The sequence below is a fragment of the Haematobia irritans genome, chromosome 2, assembly GCF_050003625.1.
Source record: "Haematobia irritans isolate KBUSLIRL chromosome 2, ASM5000362v1, whole genome shotgun sequence".
NCBI classification, from domain to species: domain Eukaryota; kingdom Metazoa; phylum Arthropoda; class Insecta; order Diptera; family Muscidae; genus Haematobia; species Haematobia irritans.
Genome location: NC_134398.1, coordinates 83,423,393 through 83,442,495, shown reverse-complemented (window position 1 = coordinate 83,442,495; position 19,103 = coordinate 83,423,393). Strand labels below are relative to the sequence as shown.

At 36.5% G+C, this 19,103-nt stretch overlaps 1 protein-coding gene and 2 long non-coding RNA genes across 5 annotated transcripts in view; 2 read left to right on the top strand and 1 right to left on the bottom strand.

The window, feature by feature from the left end:
- LOC142224237 (uncharacterized) lies at nucleotides 1-430 on the top strand. The gene is made up of 2 exons (XR_012719086.1): nucleotides 1-169; nucleotides 237-430. It is a non-coding gene; the product is annotated as an uncharacterized LOC142224237 (long non-coding RNA).
- A 1,978-nt stretch (nucleotides 431-2,408) lies between these two features.
- Nucleotides 2,409-3,543, bottom strand: LOC142223100 (uncharacterized). The gene is made up of 3 exons (XR_012718563.1): nucleotides 3,284-3,543; nucleotides 2,905-3,216; nucleotides 2,409-2,834 (listed from the first exon to the last, which is right to left on the bottom strand). It is a non-coding gene; the product is annotated as an uncharacterized LOC142223100 (long non-coding RNA).
- A 642-nt stretch (nucleotides 3,544-4,185) lies between these two features.
- Nucleotides 4,186-19,103, top strand: part of CYLD (ubiquitin carboxyl-terminal hydrolase CYLD) — a 125,797-nt gene continuing 110,879 nt past the window's right edge. For 2 of the 3 annotated variants that reach the window (XM_075295462.1, XM_075295461.1), the window contains exons 1-3: nucleotides 4,186-4,342; nucleotides 4,577-5,133; nucleotides 16,482-17,337. In XM_075295462.1, coding sequence (XP_075151577.1) covers nucleotides 4,621-5,133; nucleotides 16,482-17,337 — 1,369 coding nt within the window. In that variant the 5' untranslated portion in view covers nucleotides 4,186-4,342; nucleotides 4,577-4,620. The remainder of the gene's footprint in view (nucleotides 4,343-4,576; nucleotides 5,134-16,481; nucleotides 17,338-19,103) is intronic. The other variant, XM_075295463.1, reaches the window with a different exon arrangement.

Here is a 19,103-nt window from a genome sequence, read left to right as displayed (position 1 = left end):
ATATCAAAAAGTACAAAATGTACATGAAAGTATTTTGCCATCACTACTGTTAGAAGAGCCATTTTATTTTTTGTGAAACGCCAAGCGCAACCAGCTTGTTATATTTTATTTAAATAAAAACGAAAATAAAGTTCTGAAAACATAGATATTACACTTAAAATTGTGAAAGGTATATGGTGAACAATTTTCGACTTTCTAAATAGAATAAAGTGATCGTTTTTCAAATATTTTTCCAGGCACCCTGTCTCCATCGAAAATAAACAAACTGGCTGATAGACGCTGCAATATGTAACTTGCTACTTAAAACTCAACATCATTCTTTTACTAATGCAAAAAATTATGTTAAATGTGATGAGATAAACCGAAAAATGTTATATTTATAAGAAATTATAAGTATTTAATCAAGTCAATAAACATCTACTCAATCGTGCTTTACTTGACCACAATGATTCTTCTACAATTACCTTAAAATGCACTTTTTCTGATAGTTTGCAGGGGTTCTTATTGGCGTCCTTCGAAATTGATCTAAATAGGCACCTAATAATTGCACTGATGAGAAACTTTTTCGTAGTAACTTGGCGTGGTACAACTTCTCAATAGTGACGGCGCTTTTCCGACGAGTTTTTGATGTCGTATATGATTGTTTTCGACGTAGTGGGGATTCTCAGAAGCGCCCCCAAATTCAAAAAATGTTGGCAGGGTATTGGCGTCCTTCGAAATTGATCTAAATTGGCACCTAATAATTGCACTGATGAGAAACTTTTTCGTAGTAACTTGGCGTGGTACAACTTCTCAATAGTGACGGCGCTTTTCCGACGACTTTTTGATGTCGTATATGATTGTTTTCGACGTAGTGGGGATTCTCAGAAGCGCCCCCAAATTCAAAAAATGTTGGCAGGGGAGATTCGATTTTACATTTTTTCTATTATATCCACAATTTGAACATTTTTGATACACGAGATGATTTATAATCAAATTAAATATTCAAAAGTTTATAGTTGAACAAAAAAATACGACTAAAACTGCGAAACTACAAAATTTAATTTTTTAGCAAATGTTCTCTTTACGAAAAACACAAAACGATGTGTCAAAAAATTCATTTGGGCTTCTTCAACATTTTCTGGTCGGAGAGCGACGGGCCATTTATTAGTTAGGTTATCTATGATCTATGGTTTATACTAAGGCATATTAATTAAAGGTAAAGTCACGAGCAAACGTGTGTACACCCCATGATATTTAGAAAGTCAAACTAAAATGGCAGGTCACTTAAGTTGACATTTTGTGTATGTGTAGTGTTCCCTGCCAACATTTTTTGAATTTGGGGGCGCTTCTGAGAATCCCCACTACGTCGAAAACAATCATATACGACATCAAAAACTCGTCGGAAAAGCGCCGTCACTATTGAGAAGTTGTACCACGCCAAGTTACTACGAAAAAGTTTCTCATCAGTGCAATTATTAGGTGCCTATTTAGATCAATTTCGAAGGACGCCAATAAGAACCCCTGCAAATTATCAGAAAAAGTGCATTTTAAGGTAATTGTAGAAGAATCATTGTGGTCAAGTAAAGCACGATTGTGTAGATGTTTATTGACTTGATTAAATATTTATAATTTCTTATAAATATAACATTTTTCGGTTTATCTCATCACATTTAACATAATTTTTTGCATTAGTAAAAGAATGATGTTGAGTTTTAAGTAGCAAGTTACATCCCTGCCAACATTTTTTTAATTTGGGGGCGCTTCAGAGAATCCCCACTACGTCGAAAACAGTCGTATACGATATCCAAAACTCCTCGGAAAAGCGCCGTCACTATTGAGAAGTTGTACCACGCCAAGTTACTACAAAAAAGTATCGCATGAGTGCAATTATTAGGAGCCCTTCTGGATACATTTAGAAGGACGCCAATAAGAGCCCCTTCAAACAATCAGACAAAGTGCATTTTAAGATAAGGCCTGTTTTCTTTTTGCACTGGATACAACATTTGTATGGGCTATTCAGAACATCGTTGCACTGGTGTTCTATCCAGAACATCTCATCAGTGCAAGTCGCGCCGATCTTGCCAGATTGTGTTTTGATAAAGTGACGCTTCATCGATTCACAATAGCACTTTATTGTGACTAATTTATCGAAAAACATGAAATTCAAAGTGGTATAGTGTCATAAATAATCGCACCAGTAAATATTTATTACTAATTGGAGCATTTCATACATTAAAAATGCAAGATTTCACTTCTCTTCTGTGATTGTTTTTAAACAGCTGATGACAGTGTTGTATATTTTTGGAGCTGTCCTGCATAAACGAGTACTCTGTTTTCTTTTAGTCCTTCACGGCTAAGGGTATCCAGTGCTAAAAGAAAACAGCCCTATAGTTGTAAAAGAATCATTGTGGTCAAGTAAAACACGATTGTTTAGATGTTTATTAATTTTATGAAACATTTATAAATTCTCATAAATATAACATTTATACGGCTATCACATCACATTTAACACATTTTTATGCATTAAGGTAAGTACTATGTTCGCTTTTCGCGTTGAAATTTTCGTGGTTACTTTATTAAAACAGTTCAATATAAAGCAGACAAATTAACTCAATTGATGCGTAGTTTCTTGTTCCTCTAGATTTCGGCAACACTTTACAGGAATAAGTTTGTTTTCATTTATAATTTTGGTTATTTAAGGAAAAGTAATCGCGAAAATAAAGTGGTTTTCAACTCGAAAACCGAACATAGTACCTACCCTTAATAAGAGATTGATGTTGAGTTACAAGTTGTAAGTTAAATGTTGTAGCGTCTACCAGCCAGTACTTTTATTCCCAATGGAGGCAGCGTGTCTGGAAAAAAATATTTGAAAAACTATCACTTTATTCCATTTGGAAAGTCAAAAATTGTTCACCAATTTACTTTTCACAATTTTAAGCGTAATAACTATGTTTTCAGCACTTTATTTTCGTTCTTATTTAAATAAAATATAACAAGCTGGTAGCGCTTGGCGTTTCACAAAAAATAAAATGGCTCTTCTAACAGTAGTGATGGCAAAATACTTTCATGTACATTTTGTACTTTTTGATATGCTTCCCATTACAGTTCGCGATGGTTGTGGTGACATTTACGAGTCTGTGGTAGCGATGAGGATGAAATGGAACTTTGAAATGCTGGCAGGGATATTGCAGCGTCTATCAGCCAGTTTGTTTATTTTCGATGGAGACAGCGTGCCTGGAAAAATATTTGAAAAACGATCACTTTATTCTATTTGGAAAGTCGAAAATTGTTCACCATATACCTTTCACAATTTTAAGCGTAATATCTATGTTTTCAGAACTTTATTTTCGTTTTTATTTAAATAAAATGTAACAAGCTGGTTGCGCTTGGCGTTTCACAAAAAATAAAATGGCTCTTCTAACAGTAGTGATGGCAAAATACTTTCATGTACATTTTATACTTTTTGATATGCTTCCCCCATCACAGTTCGCGATGGTTGTGGTGACATTTACGAGTCTGTGGTAGCGATGAGGATGAAATGGAACTTTGAAATGCTGGCAGGGTTGTTGTATTTTAATATTTATGTACACAAAGAATGTAAACAAACCTACTAAACGTAAACAAAGCCTTTGACAAGATGAATGTCGATATTAGTCACCTGGTTGCATGACTTTACCTCTTTAAGGCCGGTATGCACCTCTAGCGAAAAATTTCATTCCCATAAGAAATGCATTGCTATTTATGCTAACGAAATTTTCGGTAGCGTTCAATTTCATAAGCTGGTACGCACTTCTAATGAAAATAACAGGGTTGTCAAAAGCATATTTTGGCAGCAAACATTTGATTTATTACAATCATTGTGTGCGTAAAAGTTTTAAAAGGTCTGTAAATAATAAACAATTTATTTGAGGAATATTTGGAACATATATTAACAATTTTTAAAAGCAATTAGCTGGTTTAAAATTTGTGTACACAGCCCTGTTTTTTTTTGTTGTAGACTTAAATAAATTTTTGCTACCGAAAATTTCGCTAGAGGTGCATGCCGGCCTTTAATATGCCTTGGGTTTATACAATAGAAAATTTCATCCTCTTCATTTGAAAAATATTTGAAAAAGTTTTGAAGTACTGCATTTTGCCGACCTTGTTGTTTATTTGGAATTAGGACTACTTCAATATTGGCACCACTGGTGACGGTTGTCAGAAAACAAACAATACGATACCACTGTCACGCACGAAATATAAACAAACTTGAAAAAAACGGGGAAGAACGAACGATAAGAGTCAATTTTATGAGTGGTGACATGACTAATAATTCAAGGATACCATCCAATATAGCAAATATATTTCCAGAAATATAGACGTAAGTATACCTGGAATTTGTTCTTAAATATATCGTAATTTTCCATATTGTTCACCCTAAAGAAATGCGAAAATTAGTATATGTCCACAGGAGTCAAATATCGTTCATCGCATTTATTGCTTTTATGTTATATCGAGCTGGACACATCATAACATACCTCAATAAGCTCGTAGTATGTGTGTTTTCTTTTGATCTTTTTTATTTGGTGTTTTGTTTCTTTTATTTTCCCTTTAGTGTATAAACACACAGCACAATCTGCGATTCTGTGGCATTGGACAATGGATGCCTGTACAAATTCCAAATATGCAGTCGTCAGTAGAAAAGCTAAGCTACGTCTGTACGTTCCTCCAGAGATACCTCATGAAAAGGGGAGTGGTAGAGGTGATATCAGTAATGAAATTACTGTTCCTGCCGGAACATTGGTACAAGTGTTCCATACAAAGGAATCTTCTAAGTCTGGGTCAAAAATGTGTACTGTTCAAGTGCGAGACTTTGTTAATCATCTCCCTATTTATGAAAATCTATATGTATGCCTTCAAAATCAATTGTTAAAAGTGGATGAGGAATTGTGGCCTTATGTGATCAGTATTATCGATCCAGCTGAGCGCATGCTCCTGATGGATAATCCCAACCATTGTAAATGGATTATCTATGTAAAGGTCAATGATTTTGTGCGTGTTTCCGGCGAAATGTTTTCCCAACCAAAACTCCAATTTGATTGTATTGTCCGTTACGTAGGACTAGTGAGTGAAATGCATCCAGTGGGTTACTTTTTCGGATTGGAATTACTGGTAGGACCTTCATTCATTTCTTTATGTACATATATGTTTATATTTACATTAAGGTACTCCAAGTTATTAAAATTTTAGTACCATACAATATCTATCAAGCGCAATGTTATCTTAATATATGTTCCGTTCTCGTAGCGTCGTTTCTTTTTGTGAGTGCGAGTATGAGTAATGATTTTCAAAAATGACTATTTTTTAATTTTGTTGATCTGAGAACTTATTAAAACTATTAAAAAAAAAATACTTTTCTCGACAAATATTGTACACGTTCGTTTCGTACTTGATAAAAAATATGATGTGTCTCGCCTTTCGAAGTAGTAGAAGTATGATATGTAACATTTTCACATTTGCAAGGATCTTTTGATATCGCGTTAATTGTGTCAACCCAACGTTATGGAATGCTAATTGGCGTCGCTAGGGGATATCGGTAGAATTTTTTAGCCATCATACCTTTGAATTCGAATAATACTTTATGTATATAACTTTTTATATATGGAAAGACTTTATTTATTTTATTGATACCGTATAAAATAATTTTTTAAAGAACGGCCGAAAGTTTAAAATCTAAGATACTTGAGTTTGTAAGTCGAAGATCCAGACATGTAAACCTGAAATATATGTGTCGAATGTATTGAATATTATTCGATAAGAACCGTCCTAATTTCTATTTATGTAGCTTAAAGGACAGCCTAAAGTTATATAAATATTTTTCGACAAATTCAAGAAAATTTATTAGACATAATTATTTTTTTTTTCACTTTTTTCAAAATATTTCGTAGTTTGAAGGGAGAAATTGGGGTTCAAAATCGCAAATATTTCTTTAATGCCATAAGGCATTAAAGGATGGACGCATATGGAAAAATTTAAAAATTTTTAGAAAATCTGAACTATTTATTAGTTTCGTCAATGGGAATGCTTGAATTTAAAATTTTGTATGAGTTGGGCCCAACTAAAGATAATGTACGCGTGTAAGTAGTAGATGTGTGCGCGTAACTGAAATTTTACTCCCATTCACGCACATTCACGAAGCAAAATGTTTATTCACGTGTTGTAGCCAATCCCACTCACGCACATTCACGAAATTAAAACCGTGCGTGAGCGTGCGTACTCACCCCCCAAATTTGGCTTGCGAGGCCTCTAAGAGAAGCAAATTTCATCCGATCCGGCTAAAATTTGGTACATGGTGTTAGTATATGGTCTCCAACAACCATGCAAAAATTGGTCCACATCGGTCCATAATTATATATAGCCCCCATATAAACCGATCCCCGATTTGGCTTGCGAGGCCTCTAAGAGAAGCAAATTTCATCCGATCCGGCTGAAATTTGGTACATGGTGTTAGTATATGGTCTCTAACAACCATGCAAAAACTGGTCCACTTCGGTCCATAATTATATATAGCCCCCATATAAACCGATCCCCCGATTTGGCTTGCGAGGCCTCTAAGAGAAGCAAATTTCATCCGATCCGGCTGAAATTTGGTACATGGTGTTAGTATATGGTCTCTAACAACCATGCAAAAATTGGTCCACATCGGTCCATAATTATATATAGCCCCCATATAAACCGATCACCAGATTTGACCTCCGGAGCCTCTTGGAAGACCAAAATTCATCTGATTCAGTTGAAATTTGGTACGTAGTGTTAATATATGGCCTCAAACTCCTATGCAAAAATTGGTCGAAATCGGTCCATAATTATATATAGCCCCCATATAAACCGATCCCCAGATTTGACCTCCGGAGCCCCTTGGAAGAGCAAACTTCATCCGATTCGGTTGAAATTTGGTACGTGATATTAGTATATGGTATCCAACAACCATGCAGGAATTGGTTCATATCAGTCCATAATTATATATAGCACCCATATTAACCGATCCACAGATTTGACCTCCGGTGCCTTTTGGAGAAGCAAAATTCATCCGATGTGGTTGAAATTTTGTACGTGGTGGTAGTTTTAACAACCATGCCAAAAGTGGTCCATATCAGTCCATAATCATATATAGCCCCCATATAAACCGATCCCGAGATTTGGTTTTGGAGCCTGTTGGAGGAGCAATTTCATCCGAGTTAGTTGAAATTTGGTACATTGTGCTAATATGGCCGTTAACAACCATGCCTAACAAGGTGCATATCGGTCTATAGTTTATATAGCCCTCAGATTAATCGATTCCCAATCACACAAAAATTGGTCCATATCAATAATTGTATATAGCCCCCATATAAGCGACCCCCATATTGCAATTCTGGCTCCCTACGTACCGTGCAAAAGTCCATATCGATTCGTAATTATTTGTAGACTTACCTACACATAGTTTTTTTGTCTAATGTATACCACGTATGGACTAACACACAATTTAGAAAACGAATTAAGATACCACAACCCAAGTAATTCGATTGACGCAATCCATGGTGGAGGGTACATAAGATTCGGCCTGGCCGAACTTACGGCCGTTTATACTTGTTTTAAAATTAAATAGGTACTATCTGGAATCCTTAGTGGTCCATTTTTTTCGCTCCTCTCCGCTCTCGCTGCGGAGAAAAACAATTGATCCGCCCCAGGAAAAAATATTTCCCTCTGCTCCATAGAAAATTATAGTACTTGTCGTTTATCCCAAAATTTAATCAATATTTTTTCTGAATCAATCTGACAAATAAAGACAGTCTAAAGTCGGGCTGATCGGACTATATTATACCATTCTCCACTTTGTTTAAATTCATTTCCGATCTCAAAATCTTGATTTTTGACTTTAACTTTGATAGTTTGACCATTATCTTCGTTACCTGTGACTGTTTCGCGGGTATCGTTTTGTGCACTTTCCTCAGCCATGCAAGGTGATAATGGATTTAATGCACCGCACAGTCCATGCACCATCTGTGTTGTCACAATGTCGTGTAGATGGGGATCAGTGACTGGATCAGGAATTTCAGCGGATATGTTGCCATCCACTTTATTTGAATGTAATTTATTCAGCAACAAAATTAGTATATGAGCATGCGGTAGTCCACGCTTCTACCATTTCACCGAGTACATATAACAACGTGTATCACCAAAAACTCGATACTTAGTAAGGACATCCATCATAACCTTGAGTTTTTGCTAAAATACTCTGGCGATTATTCCATGGCGATCTTGCGGTTTTTGGCCCAGTTCCAACTAACGCTCAATTTCCATCCACTTCGAATTGCATTTGAACGTAATAAATAAATCCGGAGTTTCATAATTTCGCACGTACGTCATAGCGTCTTGACCGTATCGTGCATGTGACGTGGGCTTCCGATATAAGACGATGGGAGAATAGTCAGACGTCCAATATTCTGAACATCACCATCTGAATGAATAGCATCACGGAAGTGTATATAGTCCTCAGATCGTGGCTTTGCCTGATTGAATCGTATGAACCATAAACGTTCGGTCTCGACTTTGACATACATATGCACAGCGAATTGCTGGAATAGCCGACAGCACTTAAGAATTGTGTTGGTGTGAGTGATTGGATAAGTGAGTTGTATCTTTTACCTTGCAAGTCGGCATAAAGACGCCTCCTCGAATGATATTAGCTCCAAAGGAAGTCATGCAAAAGCAGTTATTGTATTCAAGGATGTGTTGAAGAAAATTGCTGGAATCGGGATCACTTCCATCGAACAATGATTTCAGTGGCTGTGGTGGTGTAAGTAATGGATCCAGTTTGACTTTTCCACTTGCGCAGCACAATCCAGCCGTTTCTCTTTTTAACTTTAACGCATTGCAATATCTGCATATAGTCGTCATTGGTCCAATATCTAAATTTCTAAATCATCACTGTAGTTCGCAATGGGATCATATTGGAATGCCAAGCGATTATATGATGCCAATGATCTTCGTGTGCTCACGCGTTGTCTCAATCGGGCATTTTCTCTTATTATATTGAATACACTTGTTGCTGGCTTGTATGTCTTGTGCGGCGACCGATGTTCGCACGTCGCCCTAAAGGCATTTTGGTCTATGGACAGAGTGGTGAAGTTAACTTCAAATGCACGATCCACATAATTTATACAGTTCAACTTACTACCTTAAAGACAAATGTCTGCTGTTTAAATTCACAAAAAAATTTGCACAAAACACGTAATTGATTTGATGATTTCCAATTGAAATGTTAGTTAATGATTAAGTTATTTTTTTAAATATTTTTTTCACAATTTCACAGTGTACACAATGCCGGTTTGTCACATGAAAATTTGTCGCATCACTTTTGCATACTAAAAATTAGCACAAAACACGTAATTGGTTTGATGATGTGCACTGTATTTAAAAAAAAAGATTTTCCCACTTTTCCGTTGAAACTTTTCTTGAATTTTCTATATGTATAAACCTCACAGCACCCGAGACCTTTCCAACGAATGCAAAACCGTGGAAATCGTTTCGTGCGTTCTGGAGTTGCATCAAAGGCGGCGCTGTATGTAAAAAAAGATTTCCCCGCTTTTCCGTTCAAAATTTTCTTGAATTTTCTGAGCTATTAACCTCACGGAGCCCGGGACCTTTCCAACGAATGCAAAACCGTGGAAATCGTTTCGTGCGATCCGGAGATGCATCCGAAATGCATCCGTGGAAATCGGTTCGTGATTTTATAAAGTAGAAGAAGATCAAATTAATGTGATTAAGTTTAATTTATATAAATAGTTGGGACGGTAAATTGTTTCACAATCGCGTAGTATATATTAAGAGTTGCCTACCCGATACCAGGTAACGTATCCTATATGGGATGCGGCAATTGAGACGATTCGACCGAGTGAAATTGAGTTTTTGATAGATGTATTTTGGTTCCGATGAGAATAATATCTTCTGGATTTGAAGTAAGCATTTAAATCTAAGCACTTGTTCAAATTAATTATATAAAGCGGAGTCATAGTTTGAGATATTTCTATAACGGCCAACGCAATAGGCAAATCTGGTTACATCATTGAATAAAATTTATAATTTTCTTTTATGAATAGCATCACAGTTCGCATAGATTTAGCAACAATATGTGATCCTAGGAATCAGATATGTCTTCGCAATTAAAACACGTATATGCGTTGGTATGAGGTATTGGACATTCCATAGTGAGCAGAGCATTCCGTAAACTGTCCCTACTGTTAAGGTAATATGTTTATTACAAGACAAATTACTATCGAATGTAATACCTAAATTCTTCGCATATGTGTCATATTTGATTATGCAGCCGTTAACAGTCAATACCGATAAGAGGCTTAAATCAATAGCGCTCTGCGATATCACTAAGTATTTGGTCTTGGTAGGATTTAGGTGCAGTCCATTTAGTGAAGCCCAATGGCTAATCCTACTAAGTTGTCATTAATATTGTTAATGCAAGCTCGGGTATCGGAAATGTCGTTCGAAAAACAAAGTTGTACGTCGTCGGCAAATAAATGCATCCCACAACCTTGAGAAACTTCTACTATATCGTTAATAAAGGGTGGTTAAATTGTAAGGGCCGATGTTGAATGTGAACCACACCTAAACGCTAAGTTTTTTTCCGAATTTTATTTGACATTTCTCTATTTTAGACTTACTCAATTTGAACCATGGACGACGTGAACGGGCAGAATGGTTCCAAGAAATGGCAACAGTGGATGATCAATTTTCGAAGAAAATCATCTTCAGTGATGAGGCACATTTTCACCTCAGTGGATTCGCCAATAAACAGAATGCCGCATTTGGGCGAATGAAAATCCAAGAGTGATTGTCGAAAAACCAATGCACCCACAAAGAGTGACTGTTTGGTGCGATTTATGGGCTGGCGGCGTCATCGGGCCGTATTTTTTCCAAAATGAGGCCAGTCAGGCAGTTACTGTGAATGGTGTTCGCTATCGTGAGATGATAACGAACTTTTTATGGCCCGAATTGGAAGATATGGATGTGGACGATATGTGGTTTCAGCAGGACGGTGCCACTTGCCACACAGCTAACGAAACAATGGCTCTTTTGCGCAACAAATTCAATGGCCGTGTTATCTCACGTAATGGCGATGTCAATTGGCCGCCAAGATCATGTGATTTGACACCGTTGGATTTTTTTCTTTGGGGTTATTTGAAAGAAAAGGTGTACGTCGATAAGCCAGCATCAATTCAAGAGCTAAAGGATGAGATAATTCGGCACATTAACGGCATAGAAACTCCATTATGCCTCAGCGTCATCGAAAATTTGGACCATCGGATGAAATAGTTTGTGTTTTATTCAAAATCAACATCGGCCCCTGAAATTTTAACCACCCTTTATATAGCGAGAAAAGCATAGGACCTAAAATAGATCCATGTGATACTCCTCTATTGAGGTTCAACGGTCTCAAATACTTGCTGCCCGAAAGCACTACTTGCGTCCTTCCAGTAAGATAGAAGGACAGAAGAAAACACGAGCACGAATCAAAATTAAATTGGCGTACAAGTTTTTCCAACAAATTCTGGTGGTTTTGGAGTGATCCAAAACTACTAAGAAACAGTATCGATTTCTGTCAATGTTTCTTCTGATTTCCTCGATTACATGAATAAGCACGGTCTTACGATAACCTGATTGCTTGTCAGTTGAGTTCATTCCGCATCATATATTAATTTATCTGGTTGTACATCAAGTTCTCCAACGCCTTGGACAAGAAAGGAAGAAGAGCAATAGGTCTACATTCACCATTAGTCTTTGAGATAGGGATGACTTTTGCACACTTCCAGATAATAGGAAATGTGGATGTTGTTAAAACATGGTTAAAAATATGTGTTATAAACGGTAGTATAGATGGAAGAAAAATCTTTACAAATCGAGGATCTAAATTATCCAAATCTATCGCAGTCGATTTAATTGACAATACTAATTGAAGTGTGTCATTATGGGAGACACATTGGAAAGTAAATGAATTTTCTCTTGAATAGAATTTTCCCTACTTTATCGAATTGGATATTGAGTCAACAAATGGAATATGATGATTTGTAAATCTGGAACATCGCTGCTTTTCTCAGAAGAGCCCGATTTTCCAATACTGTTCTCACTGTTTACAGCCCTTCTAAATTTCTCACCGTAGAGGTGTGCGCGTGACTGAAATTTCACTCACACTCGCGCACATTTACGAAGCAACATGTTTATTCACGCACGCTCACACACGATACGTGTGGTAGCCAATCCCACTCATGCACATTCACGAAATGAAAACCAGTACTCACGCACGCTCACGCACGAACTACTTTTAAAGACTCACGCACGATTCACGGCAATTCACGTGATTCACTACATTTTCCAAACGGAAATCAGCAAAGGCAACAAAATTCAAAAATAGAATATAGTTCGAGAGCTAAATTAATATCAGTTAACATACGAGTATGAATTAAATCTTGATTTTTTCGTGAGTGATTTCGCAGAAATGTTATTCACGCACATTCACGAACCGTTTTTATTTCTCACGCACGACATATTTATTTTAGTCCCATTCACGCACATTCACGAGAGTTGCTTTGGATTTTGTTCACGACTCACGTGATTCACGCGTAATGATATCACTAGAAAACAATCAGCTGATGTGGAAAAAATGAAATTTAATTTTTTCGGTTTAAAATATTTGTATTTCTGACGCAATTCTAAGTCGGAAAAATCAAGAAAAAATATTTAATTTGGAGAGGTAAAAATTGATATATATTCAAGGACAGTAAAAGCTTCCAAAACTATAAAAATGGCGACGACGCTGAGATCAATGGCACAAGGATCATCGTGAAAGAAAACAATCAGCTGATGTGCAAAACTGAATTTTAATTATTTGCGTTTAAAATGTTGTTTTTATACCCTCCATTTTGTCAAAATGTTATTACTATAGAAAATTTTGTCAAAATTTTATTTCTATAGAAAATTTTGTCAAAATTTTATTTCTATAGAGAATTTTGTCAAAATTTTATTTCTATAGAAAATTTTGTCAAAATTTTATTTGTATAGAAAATTTTGTCAAAATTTTATTTCTATAGAAAATTTTGTCACAATTTCATTTCTATAGAAAATTTTGTCAAAATTTTATTTATATAGAAAATTTTGTCAAAATTTTATTTCTATAGAAAAGTTTGTCAAAATTTTATTACTATACAAAATTTGTCAAGATTTTATTTCTATAGAAAATTTTGTCAACATTTTATTACTACAGAAAGTTTTGTCAAAATTTTATTTCTATAGAAAATTTTGTCAAACTGAATTATATACGTATTTAATCGGCATTTTTTATTTATGTTTAATCTATATCCCGTTGGACTTTAGTACAAGTTTCTATGCAATCCATGGTGGAGGGTACATAAGATTCGGCCTGGCCGAACTTACGGCCGTATATACTTGCGTTTTTTGTAATCCAATTTTGACTTGGAAAACCAAAATAAATGATAAATTTGACTCGGGAAATGATTTAGATACCTACATAAGGACAACAACATCCAGCCTATACAATTGGAAGGACGCTGACATTATGTGTCCAAGGATAATTTAAAGACACAATTGTTATTTAAGTTTGGTACTAAATAAAATACATTGGCCTTGAAAGGTTTCTATGAAAAATGGATTTGAAAATCACCACCTTTACTTTAATTGTGCAGGTTTCCTTTCTATGATGTGAATGTGACGACCATAACTACTATATATACAGATCAATAGATTTGTGATCGTGGTCAGCTCAGGACTCCTTGATATAGAACATGAGTTCCTCAAAGAGTGGAAGCTGGCATAAATACTTGAACAATAGAGTTTTTTTTAATAATAGTTACAACTTTTCTACCATTTATTACAAACAGAGACAAATTTCTAAAGGCCAAAGTCATTGAAATACAAACCATTTGTTCCCATTGGTTTAAATCGTTAGAGTCAGTCTACCTCATCTAATGGCTGATCTCTAGTTTCTTTTTTTCATTTTTTTTGTATTTTTTGAAGATTTACTTCTTACCAATTTCCATTTTTTAAAATCTATTTTTCAATTGTTCGATTAATAAAGTCTAAAAGGCTTCTTACAAAAATAATCACTAAATTCGTCGTCGTTAAATTTAACGGCGAAAAAAGGCGACAAAAAGCGACACCAAGAATACCGATTTTCGTCGGTAGCAGATCGGAATACCAATTAGTGGCGACAGACGAAAAGTGATGGCGAGGGTGACTTCAGGAATAAGGGTGAATGTTTCCAAGAATTCACCCAGAAAAAAGTGACCACTTTTTTAAGTTAAAATGAACTCATTGTGAAGAAAGTTGAACTTCGTATATCGCCAAATACATTTTTATTTGTTTGAACGATGTGATTTTTGTAGAAATTAGGTAGAATGCATTTCATATATTAGTTAACATTTTCCTATATTTATGTACCACTACACTCCAGAATGAAAAGATTTAACTGAATTGAATTCATAAAGGGTGATTTGTTAAGAGCTTGATAACTTTTTTTTAAAAAAAAAACGCATAAAATTTGCAAAATCTCATCGGTTCTTTATTTGAAACGTTAGATTGGTCCATGACATTTACTTTTTTAAGATAATTTCATTTAAATGTTGACCGCGGCTGCGTCTTAGGTGGTCCATTCGGAAAGTCCAATTTTGGGCAACTTTTTCGAGCATTTCGGCCGGAATAGCCCGAATTTCTTCGGAAATGTTGTCTTCCAAAGCTGGAATAGTTGCTGGCTTATTTCTGTAGACTTTAGACTTGACGTAGCCCCACAAAAAATAGTCTAAAGGCGTCAAATCGCATGATCTTGGTGGCCAACTTACCGGTCCATTTCTTGAGATGAATTGTTCTCCGAAGTTTTCCCTCAAAATGGCCATAGAATCGCGAGCTGTGTGGCATGTAGCGCCATCTTGTTGAAACCACATGTCAACCAAGTTCAGTTCTTCCATTTTTGGCAACAAAAAGTTTGTTAGCATCGAACGATAGCGATCGCCATTCACCGTAACGTTGCGTCCAACAGCATCTTTGAAAAAATACGGTCCAATGATTCCACCAGCGTACAAACCACACCACACAATGGACTGAATAGTCTAAGTGAGCCTGAATCTTAATCGGGCTGCCACTTTAACCTAACCACACCAAACAGTGCATTTTTCGGGATGCATGGGCAGTTCTTGAACGGCTTCTGGTTGCTCTTCACTCCAAATGCGGCAATTTTGCTTATTTACGTAGCCATTCAACCAGAAATGAGCCTCATCGCTGAACAAAATTTGTCGATAAAAAAGCGGATTTTCTGCCAACTTTTCTAGGGCCCATTCACTGAAAATTCGACGTTGTGGCTCGTTAGTAAGTCTATTCATGATGAAATGTCAAAGCATACTGAGCATCTTTCTCTTTGACACCATGTCTGAAATCCCACGGGATCTGTCAAATACTAATGCATGAAAATCCTAACCTCAAAAGAATCACCCTTTATATGGAATGATTTTATTGAACTTTTTTCATTCACCGTGGTGCAATGGTTAGCATGCCCGCCTTGCATACACAAGGTCGTGGGTTCGATTCCTGCTTCGACCGAACACCAAAAAGTTTTTCAACGGTGGATTATCCCACCTCAGTAATGCTGGTGACATTTCTGAGAATTTCAAAGCTTCTCTAAGTGGTTTCACTGCAATGTGGAACGCCGTTCGGACTCGGCTATAAAAAGGATGTCCCTTGTCATTGAGCTTAACATGGAATCGGGCAGCACTCAGTGATAAGAGAGAAGTTCACTAATGTGGTTTCACAATGTACTGAATAGTCTAAGTGAGCCTGATACATCGGGCTGCCACCTAACCTAACCTAACCTAACCTAACCTAACCTAACCTTCATTCATTTGGACAAATCTTACATATTTGTGGTAAACCTTTTACTTCAAAATTAGAACTGCTTACCTTCGATTTTAAATACAGTTTTATTTATATAGGCATTTTTTTTTTCTTCAATAAAAGACATGTTTTATTAATATATTAAATATATTTATTAAGAATTAACAGCATCGACTGGTCTTGCAATATTAGTTTATTATTCCACTATTTCCAATTTCCATGTAAAGTTACCAACTGTAAAACGTAATTCTTTTCTTCTTCTTATTCCTTTCACTTTTAATGAGATGCTGCGTAACGATTTTGTCCTCCTTTTACAATTTCAATACCTACGAATATAAAAAATCATAAACCAATTTTTTCACAAAAGGTTAGCGTCACTGTATGAATGTTACCTGATAATCGTAGATTCCAAGATGAAGACACATAATAGAGATGTGCAATTAGTGTAAAGTTATGCTTTAAAAGATTTCTAACAATGAAGGAAATGCAAGATAAATATTATTCCCGTATATTTTTTTTTGTAGTTTTCTTTTGCTTTTATTTTTTGTTATTGACAACTTTATTTTCAGAATTTGGATAGTGGCTATTCTCCGCAAGCTGAAATAATTCCTTTCACCTCAAATTATATGCAATGCAACCCAGAGCTGGCTATTTTTACAACAGCTGCTTGGATCTCTGAAATTCCAAAGGAGGTGCAAAAGAAGCTCTCAACCCGCGAGTTTCTTGCTGGAACATTTGAGAAATTGAAATCTGCAATTGGGCCAGCGAGTGCTGTGACTGGTAGCGTTGGCAGTAATAGCCTTTCTCCGAAGTGTGATAAAAAAGAGAAATCAAAACATAAGGAAGCGACCGCTCTCTTTTATGACACTACACCAAACAGCACGACAAGAAATATAGAAGAAATGGATTTTAAAACTGAAACCTCCAATGTTGCCTCTCCTGCTGGTAGCGAAGAATTTAAGTCGGAGAACTGTGACAAAAGCTTAGAACGCCGAAGTACTAACACCGTACAAACACAAACGCAACCTTATGCCAGTATATTGAAGCATACACACAATGATCAAGTCAGACCATCACAAATGATGTCGATGGGCAATCGTGATATTGTTGTTATAGATAACAAAGATATAGACGAATCAACACGCAATGAAGTTATAGTATTCGATAAACCGAAGGACATTGATCTAGTGGAATTGTTGAGTGGTACTAATTGGCCAAAGATGGCTGGTGACACTGCTGCGATAATTAATAACAAACAAAATGCGAGCACAACACGTCAGCCATCGGCTGGGGTTGGAGGTGCAGGTATTGAAATTACCCACACTGGTACACAAAAACGCAATCGAAATAAGTCATCATCAAATACAAAAAAATCAAGTGATAGCATAGGCGGGCAGAAGAAAAATATCGATAAAAAGCATCAAAGTAAGTATGACAAATAATTAATATTAATTAAAAACTATAGATTAACACATTTTAAGAATAATTAAGACTAAGTTTTTAATAAACCCTTGCGAAGAAGGCGTATATAAACTTGACTTCAGTCTAGTACGATGTCCAAAATCAACTACGTTTAAGCGATCCAGTTTCCGTTCCAAAAAGCGAAATCGGATATGAGTTTTCATTGATCCGAAAACCGAGTTTTAACAATGGTTTAACGTTCTTCTTGTTGAAATACTTCTTTCAATCAAGTTAGCATACAATTGGAGTTTAATATATCAGTTTGTTCTGGGAATAGCTTTTTTTGTCAGTCTTTGAAAAATTATTATTTGAATTATATTAAAACGATTTCTTATAAATTCCTTCAAAATTTGGAGCGTTTCATTTTGCTATTAAAGGGTGATACGGTCAAAATTTGGTCAATATAAACTTGACGTATTTCTTTCAATTTTGCATTTAAAAAACCTGAACACCCCTCATTTTGAAGGTGTGTGTGTGTAGAATGTTGCTCCTATTTTGATTTTGGAATTCACTCTTCAGTTGTCAAAATGCCGTCCAAGCAAGAAGAGCAGAGTATCAAAATTTTGCTCGCGCATCGCGAAAATCCGAGCTACTCGCACGCAAAGCTGGCAAAATCGCTAAAAGTTGCCAAATCAACCGTTAGAAATGTAATTAAAGTGTTTGGGGAACGTTTGTCGACAGCCAGGAAGTCTGGATCGGGGGGAAATCGAAAACCGGAAGCCGCTGAGACGACAAAGAGAGTTGCCGGTAGTTTAAAGCGAAACCCTAACCTCTCTCTCCGAGATGCCGCAAATAAGCTGGGTGTATCGTCTACAACCGTACAACGAGCCAAAAAACGAGCCGGACTATCGACTTACAAGAAGGTAGTGACTCCAAATCGCGATGATAAACAAAATACGACGGCCAAAGCGCGATCCCGGAGGCTGTACACGACGATGCTGACGAAGTTTGACTGCGTGGTAATGGACGACGAAACCTACGTCAAAGCCGACTACAAGCAGCTTCCGGGACAGGAGTTTTATACGGCAAAAGGAAGGGGGAAGGTAGCAGATATTTTCAAGCACATAAAACTGTCAAATTTCGCAAAGAAATATCTGGTTTGGCAAGCCATCTGTACCTGTGGCTTGAAAAGCAGCATTTTCATAGCTTCCGGGACTGTCATCCAAGAAATTTACGTGAAAGAGTGTTTGAATAAACGTCTGCTGCTTTTCCTGAAGAAACACGGTTGTTCCGTACTGTTTTGGCCGGATTTGGCATCTTGCCATTACGGTAAAAAGGCCATGGAGTGGTACGCCGCCAACAACGTGCAGGTGGTTCCCAAGGACAAGAACCCTCCAAACATGCCAGAGCTCCACCCAATTGAGAAATACTGGGCTATTGTCAAGCGGAACCTAAAGAAGACCAAAAAACCTGCTAAGGACGAGCAGCAGTTCAAGGCAAACTGGCTTTCTGCGGCGAAGAAGGTGGACAAGGTGGCTGTACAAAATCTGATGGCAGGTGTCAAGCGTGAGGCCCGGCAATTCGGATTTGGAAAAGCGAAAGCCTAACTGAATATTTTTCCTGAATTTTATACTAATTGAACTTGAAAAAGAAATTTAATTTGATTTTTTAAATAAACGATTTCACCGATTTACACGCGTTTTCCCTTGACCAAATTTTGACCGTATCACCCTTTAGAAGAAGTTATGGGCGACGCAAAAGAAACTCACGGTCAGCGTTGCCAGAATTGT